This window comes from Peromyscus eremicus, chromosome 1 (genome assembly GCF_949786415.1).
Source record: "Peromyscus eremicus chromosome 1, PerEre_H2_v1, whole genome shotgun sequence".
NCBI classification, from domain to species: Eukaryota; Metazoa; Chordata; class Mammalia; order Rodentia; family Cricetidae; genus Peromyscus; species Peromyscus eremicus.
Window position 1 is genome coordinate 67665798 of NC_081416.1, and position 12893 is coordinate 67678690.

At 47.4% G+C, this 12893-nt stretch overlaps 1 protein-coding gene across 1 annotated transcript in view; it reads right to left on the reverse strand.

The window, feature by feature from the left end:
• Dock1 (dedicator of cytokinesis 1) overlaps nucleotides 1–12893 on the reverse strand; it is a 514332-nt gene that overhangs the window by 176332 nt on the left and 325107 nt on the right. Inside the window, exon 29 of the mRNA XM_059265078.1 lies at nucleotides 9196–9290. Coding sequence (XP_059121061.1) covers nucleotides 9196–9290 — 95 coding nt within the window. The remainder of the gene's footprint in view (nucleotides 1–9195; nucleotides 9291–12893) is intronic.

The window sequence follows — 12893 nt, forward strand, 5'->3', positions numbered from 1 at the left end:
GAAGGTAGAAAGAAAGGAAGGAAGAGGAGTAGGGAGGGAGGACAGGAACAAGGATTCTATATAGTTACAATACCATTACCAAAATTAGACAGGGTCTATACCACCATCTCAGTAGCACAATACTGACTCCTGATTCCAGTCTTCAGTAGGGATTCACCTATGGCTAAGCCTTTGCCTTTCTCTGTTTCAATGGCTCTTCCCAAGGAGCTGTGAGGGCAGAAGAGGTCACTGGGAGCAAGACTGGGTTCCAATCTGCTCTGCTGCTCACACTTTTGGCAACCGATGTACCCTGCCACATCTCAAAGCCTCTTCTGAAGCCAGAGTAGGGTCATCCTCGGAGCCTGCAGCTCTGACATATTACAACACTGAGACAGGTCCCCGATCTCATAGACCATGCTTGGTAACAAAGGGCAACTGGGTAAGTCCTAGAGCTTTCCAAGTCCCCTCTACTCACACAAAGCTACCCACATGAGGAGAGCCAACAACACTGGCTGGCTTAATTACAATCCAAGTAAATCCGTAAATCGAATGTATTCAGATATCATAAGAAATGAATGGGTTTATGAAAACAAAGAGTTTCATTCTTCATAACACACCTTCAATGCATACAGGAAACATTTTCCATCTCCATGGAGACACTGATGTTCTTAATGATCAATATCTATGACCACTTTCTGGATATGGAGGATCAAAGACATGATATTATTCCCACATCCACAGAAATGGCCATGACCATAGTTCCTGTGGTCACTGTAGGCCAGGCTTCAGTGATCTGCTCTGTTCCCTTTAGCCCATTCATTCCCATGACACTCCTTCCATTTTTGTTCCAATTCTTAGCAGAGAAGTTGCAGCCTAGGATAAATTTTCCAACGGAGGAGTGTGGACTTGGATAGGGTGTTCTAGTTTCCTTTCTGTTGATGTGATAAAAATACTCTGGCCAAAAGTAACTTAGGGGAAGAAAGGATTTATTTCAGTGTATACTTTCAGAGAGCAGTCCATCAGGAACTAGAGGCAGGAACTGAAGCAGAAATCAAGACACTGCTTGCCAGCGCTCTCTCTGGCTCACATGCAGCCACCTTTCTTACACAGTCCAGGCTGACTAGCATAGAAATGGTTCTATCCAGAGTGGCTGCCTCCTACATCAATCATCAATCCACTTATTTTTCAATTGCTATAATAAAACACCACGACTAAAGCAACTTACAAAAAGCTCTTTTGTATTCTATGGGGTGCTGCCTTTGCAAAGGTCAGGAGCATCCCCGAACTGCTCTCAGTAGATACCATCAGCCCTTTCTCACCTACACATAGCAGCCAAAGTATGTCTGGACATAGCCCTCTGTCCTCGATGGGGGGAAAATCTCCACTTGTTCAGCCACTAAAAGGACACCCAAGGTATTATCAGGCAAACCAGAAGGTTTGCGGTTTTGGTTTCCATTCAAGTTTTTTTTTTTGTTGGTTTGTTTGCTTGCTTTGGGCAAGGTCTCACTATATAGTTCACACTAGCTCTCATCCACTGATAGCCCAGGCTGACCCCAAACTCAGATCTTTCTGCAGTAATGAATACTGGATTACTGAGCTCCGTCACCTGGTCATTCATAGCCCTGAGCCAGCTTCAGAGACCCTTCACCTGCATAGATTATTCTAGGTTCCAGGAGTGTAATGAACGAGAATTTAGGAAAGGTCTAACCTTGTGTGTGTGTGTGTGGGGGGAGCTGGTGGGGTTTTCAGATGGCTATGAGGAAATGTTTTCCCTCAATTTGTTTGGCTCTGAGAGATGCTTCATACACAGAACGGAGAGGATACTTGGCTTTTGTCCTCATGAAGTACAGTGCATCCTCCATGGCTAAGTGCCTGCAGGGACAGAGACAGACAGCAGCCAGGAGGTCACACATGGAGTGGGAGTGTGCACAGCTTGGGAATTCTCCAGCAGACTCAGCCTTTTCAAACTCCCTCTGAAGTGAGCGTCCCTAAGTAAGAGTCCTGAGAGCCCTTCATCACTGCCAGCCCTTGGAGAGTGGTTTGATTTTTCATCTTGGAATTAAATAAAGTGGCAATTCGAATCAACCTCACTGGTAGAAAATATCTGTGCTATGTGCAATAAATTAGTGATAAACAGCCAGGTAAAATCAGAAAGTGGTTTGTTTCAATTATGCAAAGAGCAAAACAATTAAAAACAGTCAAAAGAACACAAGGGGAAGAAAATCCCAATAGGTAGAAGGGGGTGGCCTGATAGCTCCCACAACTAAGGGAAGCTGGTTTCACTCTACCGTCCACACCACACACAGGTCCACAAGCTGCTGAGGGAGAATAGCTCACGCCGTTGTCCTCTGCTCCCACCAACTTCTGGGGACAAAAGGAAAACGACTGTGCAGTGCTGGCTTTGGTGCATGCTTTCTGGATGTGCCAGTTCTGGGCCAAAGCTATCTGTCTGGAAAGCCTAGCACACCAGGATGGCCAGTCTCAAAGGAACGTCCTGTGAGTTTGCTGGGGAAATGAGCTAGGAAACTAGGGACCCCTAGAGGACAGCCTGTGGTCTCCACTGGAGCACACCTCAGACCGAGTCAGTATCCTCGGAAAGGGTGAATGTTCCAGAACGCAGAGTGTGAGCCAAGGTCACAGGAAGCACACTGAGTTCCTGGGAATCTTTCTTCCAGAATGTTTGTGACACAGAGTCCCTTAGTGTCTTCCTTCATTGAAAGCCAGCCCCTAGCTTAGGCTGCTATGGTGCAGATGCCAATGACAAGAGGAAAAAGTAATTCTTAGGTGAGCTTAAAACTACTCAGCTGCCAGGAACGCAAAGCCTGGCTACAGCTAGGCAGTGCACATAAAAGTTAGCTAAATAAATACAAAGTAACAAGATAACTGAAACAGTAAAAGTTAGCTAAATAAATACAAAGTAACAAGATAACTGAAACAGTAAAAGTTAGCTAAATAAATACAAAGTAACAAGATAACTGAAACACCGGCTTCAAAGAAAGAAGAAAAGGTAATGTCAAGTCAGAATCCCAGAGCTGCTGCAGCCTGGAATGCTGTAACCAGGCTCTCAAGGTGCACAGAGTTTGGCAGCTGGGGCTTGCAGATTCCCCTCTCCCCATGCCATGGCTGAGGACAGACGCCCTGAGGCAGGTCTCCATTGGGCAGGTATCTCCACCTCCCTGTCTATCTCCCTAAGCTCTCAGCACAGTCAGGCTACCAACTACAGTTCCTCTAAGCAAGGAAGGCAGTGGCCATGTACTTAGGGACAGCTGGTGCTACCAATTTGCTTTCTGGGCACTGACATGATGTATTGTAGAAAACCCAGCATTGCTAAGGTGGAATCCATTCCTAAGGCTTAGGGCCTTTTCCTGTCCTGAGCACATGCCAGATTAACATTGGCAGAAAGATCAGCAAGCATGCCAGCTGGATGCCAACACATCTGATGGGTTTTACCTAAGAGTGGGAAAATATATAATATTTAAAAGGAGAAAAGTTACTACACAGAAAAAGTAGGCATGGCATCTTCCTTCATGAAATGTGATGATGTGTTGATTTGTACTGTGCATATTCAGTTGCTGAAAACCTAAGTGCTATATTCATACAAGGAGAATATACCATGGGCAAATGCTGTCTGAATCTGCAGGGGAAGATGGAGGATGAGGAGGGGAAGAAGTGGAAGAGGAAGAGGACTACTAGAAATTCCAACCCCCTCCATGACTCTATATCCATGGATTTTCAAACTCTTCAAGGCAAATGTGCAGGATATAAACCACGGTTTATAAACAGAGTCTCCTTTAGGCCCCAACTCAGCCTAGAAGAGACCAGTCAGCCTCCAACACAAAATCTACACTGACATGAAGGGATACTTGGAAACTATTGACAATCATAGCTGTCACCAGCAATGGTTCTGAGCAAGGGACAGTGTTGATTTCACTTACTTTCCTCCTGAGAGAGGAGGGCCAGCTCCTAGCAAGGTCTATGGTGGGATTTCAATGGGAGTGGTTTAGGTTTTAAAAATTCTATCCTAAGTGTCAATCATTGTTGACAAATGCAGAAAGTGTTCTGCTACCTTCTCTGCAGTCAGTTTGAACAGGAAGCTAAATTATAAGGGGGTGGAAATTATCCCCAATCCTTTTTCTCACATGCTGCATGAAGAAGAAATGTGCCTCACAGGCCAAATGAAAGCCGTGCAGGACACACATTTCTCTAGAGTGAACAAGAATTGTGTCCCATCTGACAGACTTTTACCTCTTCCCGTCCCATCCATGACAAAAATTCTAGTGTGCATGATGGGTACACAAACACAGTGCCACTGGGGTGAGCCCAAGCCCAGGACCAATGGAGAGAAGGCAAGTGGTCACGTTCCCATCAGCAGCTAACACATCCATGATACACAGTGTGCAGCTGTGTGCTGTGCTATACGCACTCAAAGAAACAATCCAGAAAAGATAGCCATGTGAGAGCCAGGGCAGCGGTAATGCCCAGCAGTGGAATGGAAAGGTGTTGGCTTCCAGTCATCCTGGGGGCTTGCTTCCAAGAAGCAAGCAGCCATGCTGCTCTGGATAAAGCACTTCGCACACAGACATACTCTGATTGCTTTTGAACTGTGTTTCTTTAAACGCCATCTTGCCAGCTGGCACACTCACACCCAAGCTCAGACCCATCATGCCAGGCCATTGTTAGTCCATCACTATCTTAACATGGCAACCGAGGAGGGGCTGGCCTTGGGATCTTCACTCAGTCCCAAGAGCCTTGATTTACAAGCTGTTGCCCCGCATCAAATGGGTGCTGTCTTTAATTCCGCTTTATGAGCCCTGAACACCAAGAGGCAGTTTGTTCACAGACAAAGCCAAAGGAGCACGCGGATATTTAAGAGACCAGAGAGGCTGATTTGGTCGATTTCTAAGCTGCGGGTGGTAAAACTGCATGTCCAGCTGTGCCATTAAAACTTAAATAGAGACTCCGGAAGCTTCTGGGAACCACAGCTTAGCGTGTCTAGGGAAGGAAGGCTACAGCGCACAGCAGGGGCAGTGACATGAGCAAATCTGGCAATGTGGATATAATCAACGACGGACGGACAGACAGACACACACACACACACACACACACACACACACACACACTCCAGAGTCAGACAGGAAACAATGGAGAAACCATATGTGACTGTTAATCTGGACTCTCAGCTTGATGGAATTTAGAATCGCCATGGAGACAAACCTCTGGGCTAATCTCTGAGGCACTTTGAAGACCGGAACAATTAAAGTGGGAAGGCCCACCACGGATCTGAGTGAGTGGGCTGAGGTCCCAGACTCAGGCGAAAGGAGCTGAGCACACAGGAGCTCATCCTGCCCTGCTTCTCGGTGATGCACACAATGTGACCGGCTGCCTCACCGACATGGCATCTCCTGCCATGCCTACCCTGCCAGGATGGACTGCACCTTCGAACCATGAGCCGGAATAGTGCCTTCCTCCCTTAAGTTGCTTCTGTCAGCTATTTTCTCACACCAACAAGAAAAAAATGACCATACCATATTATGTGCTCTCTGTATAGTTTCTGTGGGAATATTGTTTTAGTCCTTGTAAGATTTTGTCCTTGAAGAAACTCACAGCAGGCTGGTAGATGGCATCCTCTCTAGACACACAGCATTCAGTGCTAAAGAAAGGGGACGGGGGCAGGTGGGGGGGGGGCAGCAAGCCTGTGTTGAGCAGAAGTCAGCCGGGTAAGGAGCAAAGCCTTATGGGAAGCCTGTGCTCTAAGGGGGTGAAGGGTACAGTCAGCAAACTCTTGGGCAGATGGAGGCACAGCTCAGGTAAGGAGGGAGGGTACAGCATGGCTTAGAACCTGGCTCTGGGTGGTTGGCCTGGATTGAAACACTAACTCTACTACTTCTTTCTGTGTGCTTATAACTTGCCTCAGTTTCCCCATGTGTGAATCCCAGAGGATTCCAAGAGAACGAGGATACACTGGCATGTGACAGTCCTACCGTGGTCCCGGCACCTATGTGTAGCTCACTCTTTATCCCAGAACAAGTGTATTAGTCAGGACTCTCTAAAGGGACCGGAACTGATAGAATGAACTGATATACAGTACGTATGCAGTAGCTAGATCTGGTAGTTGTTCGGTCCACAGACTGATTATCTCGGAAGTCCCAATCTGATGATGGGAGTCCCAGAGAGGTCCTAGGGAGATGTCAGTTTACAGCCCACCTTGTAATTCCAAAGAAGCAGGTTCTAACACAGCAAAAGAATGGTTCAGGAAGAGGACAGATGAATTTCCCAGTGAAAGAGAGGGAAGCAGGCAAAAACCAAAGTCATGTGGCTCAGATTTAGGGTGAGTCTTCTGACCTTAAATGATCAGATTTAGGGTGGGTCTTCCACCTCAAATAATCCAACTAGGGAAAATCCCTCACAAGAGCACCCAGCTGCTTGGGTATAGATGTGCCCACAATACATGTACAGCAAGCAGCAAGACAGAATACACACACTGTCAACAGTGAAAAACTCTTTCTAGTGAAGCTGACATTTCAGGAAGGTTAAGGGCCACCAAACCAGCTGTCTCCAAAGAGCTGTAAGTGTCTGGCCCTCTAAGCTGGTGGAGGCAAGCAGTTTCTACTTCATTTTCTCTTTGAACTTTTGATCCTCCTGTCTGCATCTCCCAAGTGCTGGGATTACAGGCACATGCTCCCACACCCGGTTTCATGCAGCAGTGCTGGGGTCTGGGGTCTGGGGATCAAGTCTGGTGCTTAGCGTATGGTGGACATGCATGCTCCCAGCTGAGCTACAGCCGCAGCCTGGAAAAAGGCTCCCTTACACAACCTGGCTCGGCTTCTGCTCATCAATGTTGTGTATTCTGGCATTTGCATCCCATGGGGTACGGGAAAAACTTTCACAATCATCAGTGCCCATTTGTGAAGTGCATCAAAAAATGGGTTGTTCTTCCATAGGTCACCATGCTTTTGTATGTGTCCCTGTGCAAATAACTATGGATTTGATGTGACTTTTTAGGGGTTAGAGTTTCTTCAAAGAGAAGAGTCTTCATATGGAGCCAAGTCAGGCACAGATAGATAAGAAAACACACACACACACACACACACACACACACACACTCTTGCACACTAATATATGCACATGTGCACATATCTACAGGAAGCTCCAAGGGAGGAAACAGTGGACCCGGTGACTCAGAGTATTTGATTTTGTGACTAGACAATCTGGTGCAGTACTCCATGTAAGATAGGTCCCAGGCTGTGCAGACTGGACATTCACACTGCCCCCCACCCCCACGATTGCCTTAGGATTTCAGCCTCTATGCACAGTAAATCAGAGGCTGGGGCAGATGTCATTCTCTACACTTGGTGTCACCTATCTTATCCTCAAAAGTTTCAATGGTGCTACAGGAGCATGCAGTGACTGTTTCCTCTCAGCTCATTTTCCTAAAAAAAAAAGCCTGTGTGTAAGACACAATGGACACTTCTTGCTGCCACCCACGACAGTTCATCACATGGCTGGGCCAGCAGGGAGTCTCCAGTGAGCAGGAGAAGGCTGATGCTGCTTAGTCAGTCCACAACTCTGGGGACCACGAATCATACACTTCCTTGACACACAAAAAACAACAAGGCCACAAAGTGTCTTGACATCTTTAGACTCACAGTGGTGTGTGCATGGAGCTATGGGCCACAATGATTCCTTTACTTCGGGGGAAGTGGAGGCTTCCTCCAAGCCAGGGTTGGAGGGAGGAGGTATTTGATGCAGTGGCAAGAAGAGGGAGTAATACAAGGGTGATTTGAAAACTATAAACAAACTGTCAAACTTTTATGATTGGCATCACAAAAATAAATGCACAAAGCATATTTTATGCTCACCCCAACATACTGGTGGACCCTGAAAGGGCACCCTGAGATCAAAGACAGTGAACCAATCACATTTGAGCTTTGTTAGAGAAGTTACCACCCAAGGTATGGAACACACAACCTGAACACTGACTGAGACATGGCTGCCTTCCAGGGAGGCCAGAAACCATGTTCACCCTTGGGGTCAGGCAAGGAGTCCACAACTACTACCTCCTTGACTTGTGTTCAGGGACCTGTGTTCGATAATGCTGCCTGCTATCCCTAAGTCTCGGTCCACAGTACAATGGAGATGCTTCTGTGGACATGGGTCTAAGACAATGGGGGTTTGCTTCAGATAGCAATGTTGATTTGTTTGTTCTGTTGAATGAAAAAGAGGCCTATTAAAAACATTGTGTAGTGTTCCAGAAGAAGCTGGAACTTCCCATCACAAAAATAAATCCTAAGGGCAAAAATGTTGGAGCTCAGCTTCTATAACAGGATGGGGATCTCAAGAAACAGGCAGAGGGCTAACGTGACATGTCGAGTAGAAGGATGGAAGCAGAGGCCAAGACCAGAGGCTCCACAACCATCAGGGATGGCTGAAGCAGCTCCCAGCCTGCTGGCCAGGACTCCCTCCTCCATCCTGTCCACATGAGAGATCTTGGCCACACCAGTCTCTGACTTGAGAAATGCAGCATTCCCTCAGTGGAACTTTGTCAGAGGTCTGCTGGGAATCTAGTCACATGAGAAACACTGTCCCTGCTGTAGCAGGAGAAGAGGAACCCAGGAAAGCTCCAGGGAAGGCCCTGCTGCCATGGGTTTCTCCCTGGGGTGTACAAAAGGCAAACCAGGAAGGTGTGGAACTCCAAAGCTGTTCTCCCAGTGCTTGGGAGCTGGGGGCAGGAGGATCAGGAGTACAAGGCTAGATTTAACTACTTTGTGAGTCTGGGGATAGCCTGGACTACATGGGACTCTGGTGAACACAAAACAAAAACAAGGAAAAAGTCAAAGCCATAGGGAAACTATAAGCTAACATCACAAGGAGAAACACGTACCTATCAGAAGGGCTAAAATATACCCAAGCCTCTCATCTTTCCATTTATAACCAAACTGACCTCTGCCCACCAACAACTTTAATCTGTGGATGCCACTGAATTCTTCTTATCTCAGATTTTGTCAGTACCAGCTGTCCTCTCCAGGGACATAGCCTGATCTAGTGACAGAGCCCTATGGCAGCATAAGGACATTCCCATGATCTCCATATCCACATCTCCACAGAACCATAGGCACCACAGATGAAACAGAGTACATAAGCACAGACACCCTCAGTAGCCGGCCACATCACCTTTGCCACCAGATATGACGGAAGTGGGATGCGGGCTACACTTACTTGTTCTGCATCGTGTTCATTATCACCCAGTCGAAGGGGTAGACGTTCTTCCCAATGAGGTTCTTAAACATGATGAATGTCTCCATCAGAAAATCCTGCAAAGAGACAACATAGCAGTGAGGCAGCCCACCCAGGAGGAGGGTGAACACTCTTCCCGATGATGAGATTATAAAAGACCCCGTTATTTTTAGCTGAAGGAAAACACTCTAGAAGCAAATGAAGATGTATTTCACTGGGGCTGTGTGCTTCCGTCTTTCTGTTTACCTGGGCACCTCCTGCTTGAGATAGCTTTTTCAAGGATAGATGTTGAAACAGTCCCTGGGAATGTCTCACTGGCAGTTAAGAAAAGATCCCCAAGGGTTATAAATATACATTTGTGCCTTTTCTGCTTACAGGAAAACATGGATTTTACAAACCCATCAGCCAGGCTACAGCACTCTCTCATGTTTATCCTAAATCCATTTTTCACTATCAAAACCCCCACAGATTGGTATATTGTGATCCCTACCCTTTCGTTTTGTAATTTAAAGCTCGCCTCGACCCTCTGTACACATTCAGCTTGCAGCTGATCCTGTGAGTAAGGAGCCTATTTGCCCCAACAGCTCCATAGGCAACCACTCAGGGATGCTGCCATAATCTCATGGTCTTTGTGTGGAGCCCCCAGATCAACCTAGGGCAGCAGGATTCAAGGAGTTCCCTGCTGCTCTGTGCCACTCACATGTCCACAAGGAAGCCCCTGGCCACGGTGAGCTGGTAAGGGTGTACCAGCTCCCTCATGCTAGCTGGAATTAAGAGAAGTTCCTATTTGTGAGGGCAATGTAGTTTTGCTCTGTGCTGTTATCCTGAACCCTGGCAAGGTTTCCTGGGAAGTCCTCATGTGTGCTCAGGAACCAGGGTCAGTGGGAGACTGACAACAGGCAGTTAGTTTAGAAAGGGGATGCCATAGCTAGAGTTGGCCGAATGAGTGGGGCTTTCTCATTGTGTAACTTATGAATCATAATGAAGTGTTGGCAATGAAGGCCAAGGGAGAGAATGGAATTTAAGCAGCCAATAAAGCAATTTCCCAGTGGGAAATTCTCAAACCACATCCCTGGCAAAGAAGCACAGGTTGAACTTGATGATAACCATCAGGGGATGGGCAAGGTTCACATTCTTTGGGGACCTAGTCTACTTTCATTTTGTTGCTATGAGGAAACACTCTGACCAAAAGAAATTTGCAGGAGGAATAGGTTTATTTCAACATAACTTCATTATTCTACTGCTTAGCTTACCATTTTGTCAAGACTTCGGGACTTTGGATGGCCAGAGTGTACACTTGGTGAGCTACACCTCTGTTTGCATGGAACTGCTGGCTGTCCTCCCACCCCCCTCCTAAGCCTCATAACTGAGATGTAGCAATGGGTTTACACTCTCAAGAGAGAAGTCCTCTTTTCCCAGTGCCTTTCCTTTCCTTTCTATGAATCACAGGCCAGCACTTAATTAGTATTGCTTAGTTGATAAATGATGGAATTTGGCTAATCAAACAAAATGCGGTCTGAAGTGGGAGATGGCCTCTTGCAAGGGACTCAGTCGTCGGGTGGTCCAGAGGACCAACTGGTCTGGAATAGCTCATGAGGCTTCCCAGACTGCTCTGCCAAAGCCTCTTGTTCAGGAGAATTGAAAGAATGCTTCACTCAGTTTTCATTCACTTCTTCGGCAGTTTGCATTTGACTATTCGTAGGGTGCCCAAGACAGCAAGTGGTCAGCTCTAACAAAACCTGCAGGTAGGTTCTGGAGGCAAACAACTGCTTCTCTCTATCTCTAACCCCATTAATTTGACGAAATAGTCACTCAGAGCTGAAGGGCCTCTCCCCCCAATAAGAGCAGGTACTGCTCTCACAGAGGATCCAAACTCAGTTCCCAGCACCTATGTTGGGTGGGTCACGACTGCCTGTAACTCCAGCTCCAGGAGATTCCATGCCCTCTTATGGCCTCTGTGGGCACTATTCTCACACATTCTTTCTAACACACACACAAACAGTGTCACAGATGGAAGACAGAGAGCAAAGCAAAAATAAGAGCACAGAGACACAACAACGCTCAGTGTGGTGGTTGGCGACTGCAATCCCAACACCTGACAGACTGAGATGGGAGAGCTTCAGTAAGCTTAAGGCTACAAGCAAACTAGACAGGGCAATCTGGACTCTGAGCCTAGGGGGCCCTCTAAGAAAGGAGCAAATGTGGGAAAATAAGGTGTGAGCCCAGTGAGTAAGAGGGTGGCTGTCCCTCCCCTACGTTACGATGGGGACCAATGTAGATGCTTGCCCAGTCCCTTAGCAACAAGCATGCCTCTAGCCATGGCATTCTTTTTAAGGGCTTTGTAACACACACACACACACACACACACACACACACACACAGTGGGAGGGGAGGGGAGGGAGGGAGGGAGGGAGGGAGGGAGGGAGGGAGGGAAGAAGAGAGAAGCTGAAGTGCTAATCATTGACAGCTCAGACACGAACCACGGTTTTTCCAGCTTCTCCATTTGTGTGACGTTTTTTCATGATACATCATTAGGGTAAAGAATACAAGTCGTGCCCACAAGATTTGGATAAGGTGAGTGGATTGTATGAATGTCAAACCCTGGTTTTGATGTTATACGATAGTGTTGCAAGACATTCCTGTCAGGAAAAACCAAGAAAAGGGCATACAGAGTTCATTAAAGCCAACAGTTGTGTGTGACTCCGTAACGGCCTCAGAATGAAGTTCACTCAAAACATAACTGCCCTGCAAACAGATAGTCAACAAAGGATAGAAGGTTGCTAGCATAGCCCGGAGGAGGAGGTCCTGGCTGGTGTGATACCTCAGTGTCCTTTGGGTGCCTCCCGCAGGAAACTCCTGTCCAACATAGGATCAGAAGCCCCTCCTTTCACCTGCAACCCCTTTCCCTCCATCATCTGTCCAGAGAACAAGTCTCCCCACTGACTTAGCCTTGTCTGTTTGTCTGTCTGTTTGGTTTGTTTGCAGAGCTCAGATGATATGGGTTCCCTGGAAACACTATAAGGCATGAGAGTTTGTTCTGCCTGCCGTGGCCTTCCATGATGCTGACAAAAAAGGTCACTGGGAAAGGAATCTGCACCCCTAGATTGATAGTCCAGTGTGGAGAGCTTTCCTGAGGCTGCACTTGCAAGGCAATGTTCCAGGAATAGAAGCAGCAGGTGTGTGGAGCCTGCTTCCTCTTTCCACCTAGGATGCATACTCCACGGAGACTAAGGCAACACCTTCGCTGATGGGTTCTCATGGACAGCCACACCTTGGAGACCTCGAGGGTCTCAACGGCAGAATGTATCTGAAGCAGGCGCATTCACACTCCCGGCATTCTTCCTCACCAGCATTCTGCCTCACCACTTTCTACATCCTGGTCCACTCCAGAATGGGCTGATGGTCAAACGGGACAGACAAGGTAAGGTGCTATGAAGGGGAGGGGTCTGTATCTACCTATGGAGATCTGGACGGGTGTCAGAAAGGGGCTCCCAGAAGGTAAACACTGAAGCAGGTAGAAGTTGGGAAAGGATTCCAGCAAGAAGGCCTGGAATCGGTGGCGGTTCCCAGGCTTGCCTGACAGCGAACAAGCCTGGGGGAACTGCACAAGGAACCCAAGAACTAGGTAGCAGGCGAGAGGGCCTGCAGACCCCAGAGTCGGTATGCACTGTTCTCTCTCC